This window comes from Lissotriton vulgaris, chromosome 6 (genome assembly GCF_964263255.1).
Source record: "Lissotriton vulgaris chromosome 6, aLisVul1.2, whole genome shotgun sequence".
Classification (NCBI taxonomy): Eukaryota; Metazoa; Chordata; class Amphibia; order Caudata; family Salamandridae; genus Lissotriton; species Lissotriton vulgaris.
Window position 1 is genome coordinate 387122445 of NC_141694.1, and position 16480 is coordinate 387138924.

The window sequence follows — 16480 nt, forward strand, 5'->3', positions numbered from 1 at the left end:
ACGAGCCATCATGTAGGTTGGTTTAGCCAGCAGTTGCCTCTCTGCTCAGACTTCAGCCATATTGAATTTTGAAGAAATTGTGCATTCTGGGAGACCATTGTGCCACACTTTGGAGGAAATGGTCATGCTCTGGGATGTTGCACTACGCCTCATTGGACAGGAGTGCCCTCCCGTGTGACCCCAGACAACACTGAATAGGTATCTGAGAAAGGGAGCGTCTCTCAGATCAGCTACTTGAAACAAGAGGAAGAAGAAGGGTCCATGCTGAGAAGTTGATTTGCACCAACCAGGCCATGCACTCTGACTGACTGCGCCAGATCTACAATCTATAGCTACAGTCCGGTGGACCTAACTTGCTTCAAACGGACTAAAGAATGGACTCCTTGCAAGCTACATGTTAACAGAGCTCACCTGGACCATTACCACCAAGAATCTCCATACAGGAGTACTAGCAGTGGATTTATAAGGGTTTTGTCCAAGTGGATTGGGAAAATTGAAGTCCCAAACTTTCAAGAACCATCTTGGAGCTTTCAGACCCTTGGAGTAAGTTTTAAACACTTTGGGCTCCTAAAAGGAACTTCAGAAAAAAGTCCCAAAAGTTTGAAGAACTTCAGAAAAAAACTTCATAAGTTGACTTCCTCGACTTGGCCGGCCAAGCACAACCCTCAAACGCAAGCTGGCCTTACTATTCAGGTTCGTCCTGCTGAAAATCTCAGGAAGCCCAACTTCCAGAGTTTTACTGGGAGCTGGTGAAAACCCAAGTCGGCGAACACTCACCGAATTCAGCCTGGTGAAGAGCATTGAGAGACCTCGCAAGAAAAAGATCCGCAAAGGTTTCTGAGTCCGAACATAGAAAAGGTGACTGGGACCAACCCGAGAGCCAAGCCGAGCCTAGAGGTCAGAATTCCATAGGTTTGACTGGGAGCTCTTCGTAAAGCAATCCGAATATGGACTGGCTGAGAGCTTCAAGGGACACCGGGAAGAAAAGCTCCATAAACGTTTCTAAGCCAGAAGGTAAAAACTTTGAGCGAGAGCTGCCGCGAGGGATAGCCCCGCAGGGCTCCATCATGGTCGGCCTAAAATTTTGACTTTGTCCTGGTCGAGTGCGACCAGATGTCCCAATAGGCGCTATAGGTTTCATGTGCTATACTGTGCTAAATCTTTAAAAATTCATATCTCTGGTTCCTTACATTGGATTCATTTTAGTGTCATTTTAAATATAGACATATTTCCTATTTTTATTAATTGGTCTTGTATTTCAATTATTTACTGAATAGGTGTTTTTAAATGCTTTATATACCTGTCTCTGAAGTTAAGTCTGTCTGCTTGCGGATATATGATGATACAACGCATGTTATTACAACGCATGCTTTTACATCGCATTTTTTACAACACAAAAACTTTTACAACGCATGTATTTACAACGCATGTTTTTACAACGCAGGTACCTTTACAACGCATACCATTACAACGTAAGTATTGGTAAATATATATTAATTTTATAATCGTAAATTAATTGAAAAAAGATATAATTTAATGTAATTTAATTTAATTTAATTTATATTAATTAATTTAATTTAAATTTAATTTTAATTTATTTTTACCCTGTACCCCTTAACCCAAAAACCCAAAACTGGCCCTGAACCCCAAAAATACCCCTTTGCCCAAAAACTAAAAACTGACCCTGAACCCCAAAAATACCCCTTTACCCAAAAACTAAAAACTGACCCTGAACCCTAAAAATACCCCTTTACCCAAAAACTAAAAACTGACCCTGTACCCCAAAAATACCCCTTTACCCAAAAACTAAAAACTGACCCTGAACCCCAAAAATACCCCTTTACCCAAAAACTAAAAACTGACCCTGAACCCCAAAAATACCCCTTTACCCAAAAACTAAAAACTGACCCTGAACCCCAAAAATACCCCTTTACCCAAAAACTAAAAACTGACCCTGAACCCCAAAAATACCCCTTTACCCAAAAACTAAAAACTGACCCTGAACCCCAAAAATACCCCTTTACCCAAAAACCCAAAACTGACCCTGAACCCTAAAAATACCCCTTTACCCCAAACATATAACATTTAAAATATAATTATATACTTACCAATACTTACGTTGTAATGGTATGCGTTGTAAAGGTACCTGCGTTGTAAAAACATGCGTTGTAAATACATGCGTTGTAAAAGTTTTTGCGTTGTAAAAGTTTTTGCGTTGTAAAAGTTCCGTTGTAATGGTATGTCGTTGTAAAAGTTGCGTTGTAAGTGATGTTTCCCTCTGCTTGCAGCCAAGCTAACAAGGGCTGAGCATGGAAATAATTTTCTGAATAAAAAAGACCTGACTATCAGAGAGTATCTTCAATAAAGCTCTTAGAGACTGTGTCAACCGTGGCGATATCACTTTCAACCCACTACTTGGCACCCTGTTCACTTTTTCACAGTCCCAGTACTCTCAATTTAATAAAGCCTTAAAAAACCTTCAACAACCCAAACCACTGTTAGAGTGTCCAGCCACGCAAATCCTTTCCCACAACATATGAGTAAAGAATGTTTCACAAAAATAAGTGAGAAAGTGAGAGGGCACCTCGCGTATGCAACACCAGGGAGGCTACCAGCTGGGCCTGCAAAAAAGTGGACAGGGTGCCAAGTAGTGGGTTGAAAGTGATATTGCCACGGTTGACGCAGTCTCTAAGAGCTTTATTGAAGATACTCTCTGGTAGTCAGGCCTTTTTGTATGAATAATTTGTGAGAGGAGGGTGGCCTTGTGATTTCCCTCTATAGCTCCTGATAGTTGAAGAGAATAATTTTCTGAAACCCATTCTGAGCCCTAGACTTTGTTAGTAGCCTTTTTGCCAGTGGTAGACACATATTTATCACTACTGTTAACCCACGTCCAACAGCTGTTGTGTTTACGTTACCTAGATGTACTGGTTATCTTATCTCTGTTCATGGTGTGCTACCTCCTCTTCCCATTCTGGAGGATGCCTTAATTAGTGACAGATTTCCCATTGTATACATTAAATTTTTAATGACTGGAACTTGTTGTTCATTTATTTGTCCTGCAACAGTGTATGTTGTATCCTTCATGGGACCATACTCCATCCTCTATTACTGTGTATCAAGTAACTTTTCAAGTGCTGAGTTTTACTCCTGCTCGTTTAACACAGTCAGGGAGTGATTTAAAACAAGGGTGATAATGTCTCTAGCTTCTACAAACTGCCGAACTAGTTTTGAGTGGTTCCCATATCAAATGTCATTTCAAGGCTGCCCTCCAGACACAGCCTCTGTGTAGTGATACCCCTCACAGTAAGTTAGTCTCCAGTCTGCATTACCCACGACAAAGGCACAGACAGGTGTGAGGTTCTGCACTGGTTGGCATGAGCCCAAATGAAAATGTGATTGTTGCAAAGTCATCCTGTGCCCTGGGCACTCCCCCAACTCCCCCAACTTTTTGCTGACTGTTACAGGTGGTAACTGACTCAGACTGAACCTGATCTTGGTCTAGCCAGGCCCAGGGCCAGTGCTATCCTGAAAGAAACCTTTAAGAATTCAGTGGAGAGGAGGAGCTTAGCGCGCATCCAAGATGGTCGCGTGAGCTGTGAGCTCCCGAGACCCTCGCCGCCTCCACCGTCTATCCTGGCACTAATCCTGTTTCTGACGACGGGTTCTTGTAGCTGAGACTCTCCTGATCTAAATGGCCTTTTTCAAAATTTGAATCGGATGCCGGACACCTGAAATGCTCCTTCCTGAAGCCTGAAGGCCTACACCGTGAGTCATCCCGGGACTTGGGCATCCGAAGCACCCCGAAAGTAGTTGAACAACAACGGCGTATGGAAGGGGACGACTACCCGGGGTCTACTTTCGGTTTCGCTTTTCTTGTCTAAGGAGGCTGGGAGACGGCTGCCTCTTGATCAAGCTGGGGAGCCATTTTCACCAGGTCCCAAAAGCCCCCAAGGGGTGCGCAGCCCACCATGGAGGGCAAGTCCGACAGCGACAAGTGGTCACTCAAGAACACGACTCGTGGTGGCATTACTCAGACCACCATTATGGACCGATTTGCGCGCAACAAGGGCTCGCCTAGCGGGACTGGCAAAACCCAGGAGGACCTTGGTGGTGGCCCCCCTGAGCTGGAGGAGCTGACTCTTTGAGACGTGATGGGCGCCATTGCGAGTATGAAGTCATCGATGGGTCAACAATATGAAACTTTGGCGATCAAAGTCGACACTGTGGCTGTGGATGTAGGCTTGATTAGGGCGGACTTGGCTAAGACTAACGAGAAAGTCAAGTCGCTGGATATCAAAACTGCCAGCCTCACCACAGACGTCTCCGATCTCCAGACCGAGATCCGGACCCTTCGGACTTCGAGTGACCAATTTGCCCGCCGTCTTGAGGATTTCGAAAGTCGCGCTAGGAGCAATAACGTCCGCATCGTCGGAGTTCCGGAGTCCTCAGCCGATCAATCGACGGACTTACTCGTTGAAGATCTGATCCTCAACCACCTCTCCCCTAAGGGCCTAAGTAACTTTTTTGAAGTGAAGCAAGCCCATAGAGTTCCGGGCGGAAGACGCAAACAGGGGGCTACCCGCGACCCATCATTGCGAGGATCTTCAACTACAGGGACAGAGACGCCATTTTGCAGGCCTCGAGGGCTAGCGGCCCCACCAAATTTGAGAATGCGTCAATCAGCTTCTACCCCGATTTTACTCAATCGGTACAGAAACAGAGACTGGAATTTACTGGGGTGAAGCGTAGACTGAGAGACCTGGGCATGAAGTATGCTATGCTCTTCCCCGCCCGATTGCGCATTGAACATAATGAGGGGTCTTGTTTTTTGATATGCCAGAGGTGGGCAATGACTTGTTGGACACACTATTGACGCAACGGGACAATGCGGAACACTCCAGAGGTGCAGAAGGAAGCCAACGGGACAAGGAGGAGTAGGGATACCGGCGTGTGTCACCATCGTACCGTGTTGCGGTGGACTATTATCCTTTTTTGGGTCAATGACACTCTTGCAGACAAACCCTGGGGCGGCGGGGAGTTCAGGACTTTCCTTCCTCTTGGGGTGTTTCCTTTTCTTCTTGTAGATTAGTTTTCTCGGGTAGGGCGACAGGCACACTGCAACTTGGTGTGGTTTTTTGTTTTATCGCAGGGGTGCAGGGTAGGGGGTTGTTTGTTCGGGACATTTTGTTTTAATTGTTTCAGAAGCTACGTATTGTTGCATAGTTTGATCTGTGTTTCCTTCATGGGGTTCGGGGGACCGTGCCACTTTTTCCGGGATGGGGTGTAGGGGGCTGAGAGTCTTGAGTTGGAATGTCAACGGCTTGGGGGACAAAATAAAATGGGGGATTGTACTTCAATATTTAAAACGCCATTCCCCTGATGTTGTATTACTGCAAGAAACGCACTTGGTGGGGAACACGTTCCATGCTATGAACCGGAGGGGCTACCGGTTGGTTGCACACTCGGGATTCACTTCGGGCTGCAGAGGGGCTGGTGTTATGGTCCGTAGTTCCCTTCCCTTGGAGATTGATGAAACGATATTGGATGATAGGGGAAGGTATGCGGCCATTGTTGGTAGGTGGGAGGGGAGAGCGGTCGCCATCCTCTCGATATATGTCCCCCCGGGTTTGCAGACCACCACGTTTGTCGACCTGGGGAAACTGGTGTTGAGGCTTCTTGAGGGGATTCTGGTGGTTGGAGGGGATTTCAACTCGGTTGTGAGCGGCCTTGAGGATCGCCATCCTCCCCGGGCTTTCACACCGTCGCAGTCCTGCCTGGGTGGTTTCTTGGAAACGTTTGGTATGGTTGATTGTTGGCGGATGCTTCACCCCGGGCAGGCTCAATACACTTTCCATTCCGGGGCCTACGGGAGCTTGGCTAGACTTGACTATATCCTTGTGCCCGCAGCCAAGGCAACAACGGTAAGAGAGGTCTGACATTTGCCTAGAGGCATCTCGGATCACTCCCCGGTGTGGATCCACATAGACCTCCATTTGAACGCAGGTGGCCAAGTCGCCCCGATCAATCCCTGGCATCTCCGTGTTCCAGAGACCAGGGCTGGGGTGGTTAAAGCCATTGATCACTACTTTGTCGAAAATGTGGGGTCGGTGTCTTCGTCTGTGTCCCTGTGGGAAGCCTTTAAAACTGTTATACGGGGTCAGACGCTATCGCTAATCACCAGTTCTAAGAGGCGCCACAATGAAGAGGTTGAGCAGCTGGAGTCTGATATTGTAGCTTTGGAGGCAGATCTTGAGTCTGGGGTCACACGTGATAAGGTACATGTTTTGCAACTGAAGCAGTCGGACTATAAGGCCTTGGTTACGAATGCTGCGAAAGCCATGAGTCGGGAGCAACAGGGCCGTTTGTATGATGTGGGCGACAAGGCGGGGAAGTTGATAGCTTGGCTGGACAAGAAAGAGAGACTGAATCGAGTGGTGCCGGTGGTTGAGCGAGTGGATGGCTTACGTGTGACAGATCCGTTGGAGATCGTGGAGGAGTTCGCTTGCCACTTTCGAGCGGTGTATGCGCCGGTCTCGGACCGGCCGAAGGAGGACTCACATCTTTTGCTCAGGGATATCGCTTTGCCTTGCTTGTCCGAATCTGACAGAGAGCTAAGGGAGGCGGACTTCTCCACCGATGAAGTAGCGTTCGCTATTCGCTCCATCCGCTCTGAAAAAGCCACGGGCCCGAACGGCATACCCATCGAGCTGTACAAGTTGTGTCCAAACAAAATGGCGTCGTATCTTAGCTCGATGTTCTTGGAGTCCAGGGAGAGGGGTTTGCTTCCCTGTGATCAGTGGTTGGCGTCTATCGTGGTGATACATAAAGAGGGAAAACCCCGTGAGTTGTGTACCTCCTATAGGCCCATTTCACTTCTCAATGTGGAGCCTAAAATTCTGGCAAAAATGGTAACTAATTGTTTGATTAAAGTGATTGGTGACTTGGTGCACCCAGATCAGTCTGGCTTTATTCTGACCCGCAACACTGCGCTGAATTTACACCGTCTCCACGGCGTGCTGGCGAGAGCGGAGACTCTACGTGAGCCGGCCATTTTGGTCTCTCTGGATGCCACTATGGCATTCGACACAGTGGAATGGCCGTACCTGTGGGAAGCTTTGGCGAAGTTTGGCTTCGGACCGGTCTTCATTGGATGGATCCGGCTACTCTATGAAGAGCCCCTAGCCCAGGTGGTCGTTAATGGTAGAGTGTTGGCTCCCTTTGTTCTAGGGAGGGGTACGCGACAGGGGTGCCCTCTGTCTCCACTGCTTTTTGCCTTGGCTTTGGAGCCCCTGGCTGCTTGGTTGCGGTGGGAGCCATCACTCAGGGGTATCAGGTGGACTCCCGGTTTTGAAGACCGCATCTCACTTTATGCAGACGACATTCTCCTTTACCTCACTTCCCCTCGGAAATCTCTGGTGGTGTTGTTCGATGTCCTTAGTTCCTTTGGGAGGAACTCTGGTCTAGTCATCAACTGGGGTAAGTCCTGTGTTTACTCGCTCGCGGATGACACGCCACTCGTACCGCGCAACTGCCCAATACAAATTTTGCCTTCCGGGTTCAAGTATTTAGGCATATATGTCTCGCGTGATCCTGCAGTCAGGTATCAGCGCAACCTGCTCCCCCCACTTCTTCGCTTAAAAGGAGATGTGAAAGCCTGGAGCAAATTGCCGCTGTCCCTAGTGGACAGAGCAGCTCTCTTTAAAATGATGTCCCTTCCTAGATTTTTATATGCGCTTCAGAACACCCTGGATCTTGTGCCTTCCAGCTACTTCCACGAGATCGAGAGCCGCCAAAGGAAATTGCTGTGGATGGGACATCCCCGGATTGCCTTGGCCAAGCTCACGCTGCCTTGTTATGATGGCGGTATAGCATTGCCTGATATCAGACGCTATCACTGGGCCTCACAATTAAGCTCCGTCAATCATGCGATGTATGGCCCAGCTTCTAACCCGGCTTTTGCTATGGACAAATGGCTGCTGCCGGGCGGGGACTACAACAGGGCACTTTACTCTAAACGGTCAGATGCGGCGTTAACGGGGCCCACCAAGGTTGCGGTGCGGGTCTGGTATAACGCTAATGCTGCTATGGGCTGGTCGGACATTATCACTCGAGCGACTCCACTCTACGCTGCCGAGAGGTTAGGCAATTTGTGGACCAACTATGGCTTTGAAAAATGGGACGTCATTGGTATTAGTAGGGTGGGGGGCCTTTGGCGGAAGGACAGGATAAAGACTTTTGATGAGTTGCAAATTGAATATAAACTTAGCAATCAAGAGTACTTTCGATACCTGCAGGTCCGACACGCCATTTCCTCGGTCTCTCAGACTGGCACTCTTATTCCGGAGTCCTCACACCTGGAGGACAGAGTGCTCGACGGCCATGTCCCGGACTGTACGATCTCCCTTATATATAAAAAACTGATAAATGACCGAGCGGACCTTCTTTTACAGCTCCGTACGGCCTGGACCAGCGATGGACTAGAGCTTGACGATGAGGATTGGCAGGCGGCGATATCCTCCCCGAAAGAGGTGGCAATCCCGGCCCGTCTGCGATTGGTGCAATTGAAAATCCTACAACGAGTGTATATGACGGGTCCTCAATTGTTACGTATGGGGTATGCTTCGGATGGCTTGTGTAAGCGCTGGTGTGGAATGGTGGGTACTATCCTTCATATTTTGTGGGAATGTCCGGCGGTGGTGTCTTTCTGGAATCGTGTGCATGCTGTTATGGAAGAAGTGACGGGTGTTCCGATTTTGCCTGAGGCCCGAAGGTGTCTACTGAATGTGTGGGAGCCAAATGACTACAACGTGGCTCAGACGCAGTGGGCCACCCTGGGTAATATGGTCGCCAAGCGTGACATTGCGCAACTATGGGGGTCGTCAAAGGCACCCTGTCTGTGGGCCTGGTCCAGAAACATGGACTGGTGCATGTTTTGTGAAAAAACAGTCTACGTCGCTCGGGGCAGGCCCAAGAAGTGGGGGAGGGTGTGGAATCAGTGGAATCAATACCATGGTGAGATTTGTACTCCCCCTTTTGTGCCTCCACCGGAAGTGTTGCACTCCCCTTAGCGTGATGTTCCTTCTTGTCTGGATTTTGGTTCATATATTGCTGGCTTGCTCTCTTTCCCCTTTCCCCCCCCCTGTCTGCTCTCCCTATAGCCTTTCAACTTCACTTGTTACTGTGTAACTACCTTGGATGCGGTACTCCCTCCCCAGAAGGATCACTTGTGTATAAGCTTTGTGTCTATCCTACACAGTTATTTCTCTTTTAGTTTCTTGGTTTGTTGGTTTTTAAAAAACATAAAAGAAAAAGAACTTATTTCTCCTGTGATTCAATGTATGGCTATGACATGTTTGTTTATTTGCCGCCGGGCCCTCGGGTTGTCGGCTAAAGTGCCTTGTAACTCACTCATCAGTTTCTGTTTCTTGGAAATGTTGACAGCCGACCCTGAGTGGCTGCATGCTTGCTATTGTATAACTATTTTTGTCAATAAAGGTTTAAAAAAAAAAAAGAATGCAGTGAAAACACCTACATACACTCGGGTACACTATGGGTTGGGGTACCATTGTGATTGGAATGACCTACCCTATGAGGCCCTAGTACACAATAGGGCAGGGGGATTGAAACTACGTCTAAGTCCCCAGCATATAATAGGGCATGACAGTTTAGAGGCCAGCAGCCTTTTCTGCACTTGCTTGTGTACACTGCTGAGCCTGAGGTCAGTTTAAAAGTAGCCCTGTGTTGCAGGACTGCTTTCACAAAGTAAATCGTGCCCAAACTTGACTTTGGTGTTTGGGGCACTTAAAAATGGAAAACCGCCCAGGGCTCCATCGCAGTTGGCCTGATACTTTGACTTTGACCCGGGCTATCTCGACCAGATGTCCGGATAGGGCGCCATAGGTTTCTATGCGCCATTTAGTCCCTAATCTTTAAAAAATCATATCTCTGGTTCCCTAGATTGGAATTTGTCGATTTGATGTCATTTTAGAGATAAAAATATTCCATATTTTTAACAATTGGTGTTCGATTTTTATTGTGCATTGTGTCTTAATTATTTACTGAATTAGTGGTTTTAAATGCTTTACATACCTGACTTTGAAGTTAAGCCTGACTGCTCGCAGCCAAGATACCAAGCATTGAGCATGAGAATAATTTTCAAAGACCTATTCTGAGCCCTACACTGTGTTAGTGGCCTTATTGCCAGTTGCAGATATACATTTGCCCCTACTAATAATCCACTTTCCAACAGTGATCGAGGAAAACAAAAGGCTGAGTCTCCCCTAAGGGTCCATTGCACCTTGTCCAACAGAATCTGCTGTTCCACCCATCACCCCAATCATCTACCAAAGGGTATTGCTTCAGAAAGTCTCTTCAGCAGCCTCTTGCTAACAACGTCTTCTTTAAATTTCAGCGGGTGGGTCTCCGCCCTCCAGCTACAAGCCTGCAGGCAATGCATTTGTACTGTCCAGGGAAGGTGTACTCACCCTCCTTCTTGTGCCATGTCAAACCAGAGCCATCCAAAATTGATTCAGCTTTACTTTAAAATTAATACTATGAGTCAAACCTGAGTAGACATCCTCTCTTGCATTTCCAGACTGTTCTTTCAAGATTTGCGCCCAGCCATTACTTTAAGCTTCCAACCCCGGAGTTGACTAGTTTTCCTTGCTGAAGTGATGGCTTAGTGCAAGCCTAGAACCATACAGACTGTTTACCCAATTCTAATGCCTATCAAAAGTACTGAATATAGCACTATTTTCACTTGTAAATAATGTTGATTCTGTCTTGAGTCTTACATCCTCAAATTGCCTGCGGTCGCAAAAAGCATCCTCTTTATTAATAAAATCAGGCTTAGAGCAACTGATCTTTACATTTTACTTAAAAATGTTAATTGTTCTCTCTCCCCTTTCTTTCAGCTGACCCTCTTCTTCCTTTACCATCCCCTTCGTTTGTTTTCTATCTAGGCACAACCTTCTCTAGGTCACTTATATTGTTTTTAATATATTTCTGCAATTTGCCCACAACTCATTTCTAAGATCACAACCACTCCTATTTTAAAGTCCATATCCCTGCAACCAACCAATGCCTAGAGGTTTATTTACAAGCCCCTTGCACCGCAGTGTGCCACATTGCGTGACGCCCCGGCGGTGCAACCTGCTGCGTGATATTTAAAAGCACACGTAAAGCCACCCTGCGGGGCTTTACTTGTACTTGTAAATATCATCCCTTTTCACGCAACATGGTGCGTGTTAGGGGTGTGACATGGGTGTTGCTGTGGGTGTTCCCATGCAACACCCATGTCCACTGATACATTTCTAGATTTACGAGCAATCATAAACCTGGAAATGCGTCAGAATGCTACACCATCCCAGGGGTGATGAAGCGAGGCGGAAAAAGGAAAAATGTTTGAATTTCCCCACATTTTGTTCCTCTTTGGAAGAGGAAATCACCTCAATTGATTGTTTTTGTGCAGGAAGGTGCCCCTTCCTGCACAAAAATAACCTCCCAACGATGCAGACATCGCTCCTTGCATCATGGTGCAAGAGTGCTGGCGCATGACAGCAGTTCGTGCGCCAGCGCAGGGCAAATCACAGAGATGCAACATATTGTTGTAAATATGTTGCATCCCTGTGCTTCAAAACTAATGCAAAATGACTTGCGGCACCGTGCTGAATTTGTTTCTCGTAAACAGAGTCCCTAATCTCTAGCTCATCTATTAACCCCACCAAACATCTGCACTATCTCCCACAATAATAACACCTAACTCATATTAATTAACTCTTCCACAGAGAAATGTGGAGTGAATTCATGGGATGGTTTGCTTGAACACAAGAGTAATCCCAAAATCCAAAAAGTAACAAATAACACTGAATCAACCACTAACCACTAACCACTAGCTCGCGACTTCCCTGAGCAAGAACACACCCACCAGCGCAACAAACCCAAGCCAGGCGGCCACCAACCTCGCGAAGTGAATCAGCAACTGCGCAGATGACCTCGCCCCTCTGAAGACGCCGCCTAACAGACCCGGTAGTAAGAAAGCCCCATGGTTCACCGACGAACTCAAGAGCTCCAAGAAGAACTGCTGAGCCCTCGAGAGAACGTGGCGCAGAGACCCAACACCTGACAACATGACTGCCCTCGCCACCCGAATACACCATCAACTCATCCACGCCACCAGGAGAACCGCATTCAAGGAACGACTGGACAACAACGCACACAACAGCAAGGAACTCTTCAACATCGTTAAAGAGCTCTTCAACCCCAACGCCGGAAACAACGACATCACCCCTTCACAAGACCTCTGCAACTCCCTCGCCTCCTACTTCCACAACAAGATCGCGGACATACACAACAGCTTCAGCACGCAACCGACACACGCCACAACCGAACCAACGCCCCCCACCACCACCCTCCGCGCCTGGACCTCGATCAGCACCGAAGACACCGTCCGCACGATGAACTCCATCCACTCCGGATCTCCTACCGACCCCTGCCCTCACCACATCTTCAACAAGGCCAACGCTGTCATCGCACCCCACCTGCGGGACATCATCAACACCTCCTTCGACACCGCTACCTTCCCGGAGAGCTGGAAACACGCCGAACTCAGCGCTCTACTAAAGAAACCATCAGCCGACCCCACCGACCTCAAGAACTACCTCCCCATCTCGCTGCTCCCGTTTCCTGCTAAAGTCATCGAGAAGACCGTCAACAAGCAGCTGGCCGCCTTCCTCGAGTCAAACGGATCCCTCTACCTCTTGCAGTCCGGCTTCCGGGCCAACCACAGCAGAGAGACCGCCCTGATCGCAGCCACCGATGACATCCGAGCACTGCTTGACAACGGAGAAACAGCAACCCTCATCCTCCTAGACCTCTCCGCGGCCTTCGACACTGTCTGCCACCGTACACTAGTGCAGCGACTCAGCAACGTCGGAATCCAGGAGAAGGCACTGGAGTGGATCATCTCCTTCCTCGCCGGAAGGACACAGAGAGTCCGCCTCCCCCAGTTCAGATCTGAAGCCACCGAAGTCATCTGCGGCGTTCCTCAAGGCTCCTCGCTCAGCCCAACCCTCTTCAACGTCTACATGAGCCCCCTCGCAGACATCGCACGCCAGCACAACCTCAACATCATCTCCTACACCGACGACACCCAGCTGATCCTCTCCCTCACCAACGACCCCGCCACCGCCAGAGCCAACCTTCACGAAGGGATGAAAGAGGTATACGAATGGATGAAGAACAGCCGCCTGAAACTGAACTCGGACAAGACGGAAGTCCTCATTCTGGGATCCTCACCCTCCGCCTGGGACGACTCCTGGTGGCCCCCCGCCCTAGGCAGCGCACCCAAACCAACAGACCATGCACGCAACCTGGGCTTCATCCTGGACTCCTCCCTCACCATGTCCAGACAAGTCAACGCCGTCTCCTCGTCGTGCTTCAACATCCTGCGCATGCTACATAAGATCTTCCGGTGGATCCCCACCGAGACCAGGAAGACAGTCACCCAGGCCCTCGTCACCAGCCGTCTGGACTACGGCAACTCCCTCTACGCCGGAACCACCGCCAAACTCCAAAAGAGACTCCAGCGGATCCAGAACTCCTCAGCACGTCTCATCCTGGACATCCCCCGTCGCAGCCACATCTCCGGACACCTGAGAGACCTGCACTGGCTCCCGGTCAACAAGAGAATCACCTTCCGACTCCTCACCCACGCACACAAAGCCCTACACAACCAAGGCCCAGGATACCTCAACAGCCGCCTCAACTTCTACGCTCCCAAATGCCAGCTTCGATCCACCGGCCACGCCGTCGCCGCCGTTCCCCGCATCCGAAGAGCCACCACAGGGGGACGGTCCTTCTCCTACCTCGCCGCCAAGACATGGAACTCCCTCCCGACCCACCTCCGCCTGACCCAAGACCACCTCGCCTTCAGGAAGCAACTCAAGACCTGGCTGTTCGAGCAGTAGCAGATCCCCCTCCCCCAGCGCCTTGAGACCCTCCGGGTGAGTATTGCGCTATATAAATGCTTTGATTGATTGATTGAACCTTGGGTTCTGGAGCAGCATGCTGCTGGTGTAAAGCCCTTAAATGCCCTGTCAGGGGTCGTCATCACCTCATAATTGAAAATACAATTATAATTAGGATATGTGCTCCTGCTGAATCCTATCACAAGAAAAATACCATCAGTTTTAAATTATGAGCCAGTTTATGATGTCCATTACTTTTAATGAGTTATGAGTTCAAAATGTTGATTGTGCTTTTCAGGGCTGGGTCTTGGGCGCCCATGATCCCTTGCAGGCAGATCCTTAGTAAATAGCTCAAGGAAATTCCCGAATTCCCGAGTGGTCTTAGAAAACTCTCACAGCATAGTCTGAATATATTGGCGGGCTCTGCCAGACTACGTGGCCGCACTGCCACTGCCTGTGAAATGCCATCGAGTATATAGAAGATGGTTTTCAATTGGTGCACACGGGTACACGCCATGTAGTGTTAACTGTGTCATTTGCTGATTTATTAGTAGGCGCCCACACTAATTGCACCGAATGCGGACGTGAAGGGGAAGTAAATAATGAGCTGGGAGACGGAAGTGATATTTCACTTGTCACAATCATCGTACTGATGCTGCACGGTACTTACTTACAGATAAATGACATTCATAGCATAAAAGCCACTCATTGCTTAGATGGTTTCCAATGCAGGACATGTAGTGCAGGAAGAAGGATTGCCAGATAATCTTAATACCAGCTCTCTTCATGTTGGGCAAGTAGGTCATTTGGATAATTATTCACAATTAACAGCTGCAGCGGCTGTAAATGTGCCTTTTAGAGCGGCTTGCTGCTGCTCATGAAAAAGGCATTTATGCCACTGTAAAGCTACTTCTATGATTAAAATAGAGACCATGCATTTAACATATTTGCATATTCTCAGACAGGCTGCTTTGGATACTCTGACATGGCAGGCCGGATGGAAACAGCTTTCGTATTAAAGATTTGTTGGAAATTAGTAGAGGAAAAACATCAACCAACTTGGCATTTAAGCATAGTCCATAAATATTTTTTCTGATTTCTCGGTGTGTGCTCGGCTTAACTACTGGAATGTCAGAGTGCTGTTGGGGCATGCAAGGCTGCGAAGAATTTTAAAATGTGTGTGTGTTTTTTCTCCATGTGCTAGGTGCCTCAAGATGAGTGGGGAGGGTATCCTGCTGGCAATAAGGATGACGAGATCCCGTGCCGGAGAATGCGGAGCGGGAGCTACATCAAAGCAATGGGAGACGAGGAAAGCGGAGATTCTGATACCAGTCCCAAAACATCACCAAAGGCGTCCGCCCGACCCGAGCCGCTGCTAAAGTCCTTGGTGCCCAGGCCTGTGGGAGAGCTCCAAAAGTAAGAGCTTCCACCTTTGCTCAAAGTGTTGATCTAGACTAGTCCTGGGCTGCAGTGTGTTACCTGGTGTGTTTTTTCAGTAGTGTATGTAGTAATAATGAAATACTGGTGCATTGTTTCTATTTATATCACCAAAATCACAGAGGCACTAATACCAGCAAACTGTGATGATCAATGTCATTAATTCAAGTGCTAAGAGCCTTCCAAATGTTCAAAAACTCAGCATCCATTTCATTGTTACAGGTCTGCGAAGTATTTTTTTTTTAAAGTTAAAAAACGACGGGGCAAATTACCAAGGGTCACTATCACCGCATTAGCAGGACTTTTTCCCGCTAATGCGGCGATAATTTCATCGCCCTATTACCAAGCTGTCGCTAACATCAGTTAGCGACAGCTTGTAGGTGATAGCGGGCATTTAGGGGGCCACTTTGCATGTCAGCGATAATTATCGTTAATGACATGCAAAGTGGGCGTGCCAAGATGTTAGCGACTGAAAACAGTCGCTAACATCGCTATCTCCGATTACCAACTCTTGGAAATATTTGCGCTAAGCGCGAATATCTCCAAAAGCTAACGCCTGCCCTGAGCAGTTCTTAGCCATGTTATCCAATGGTAGGTGGATAACATGGCTAAGAGCATTAGCTCGGTAATGCATGAATATCGCGGACTTTTCAGCGATATTCATGCATTTCGGCCAATTTTTATCGCTTAGGAGATAAACCTTGGTAATAGCAAGGCTCCTAAGCGATAAAAATAGGTGAAGCACGCGATAAAATTATTGCCGCTAACCCAGCATAGCGATAATTATCGCTTATGCTTGGTAAAATGCCCCGACATTCTTGGTTTCTTCCTGTGATATTCAATGTTTATAGGACCCACAAAATCCTCAAGATTACTCATGGAGGAGTTGAATTTTCAATATTTTCTAACCACCCTAAAAGTAGCCAGGCATAGTGTTTGAGTTTTGGCCAATTCACAGGTGGAAGCATGAGGACAAGGGTTTTACTAGTGGTAAGTAACATTTTGTTCCATTTTTTCCTCTAGTTGGAAAATATTTCATCAGATGAACAAAACTCTTCCATCGGTCCCTATTA

General features: G+C 47.9%; 1 protein-coding gene across 2 annotated transcripts in view; it reads left to right on the top strand.

Moving 5' to 3' along the window:
- The window catches only part of DLGAP2 (DLG associated protein 2), an 800561-nt gene that overhangs the window by 147273 nt on the left and 636808 nt on the right, over nt 1–16480 (top strand). For both annotated transcript variants that reach the window (XM_086926407.1, XM_086926408.1), the window contains exon 2: nt 15175–15386. In XM_086926407.1, coding sequence (XP_086782533.1) covers nt 15175–15386 — 212 coding nt within the window. The remainder of the gene's footprint in view (nt 1–15174; nt 15387–16480) is intronic.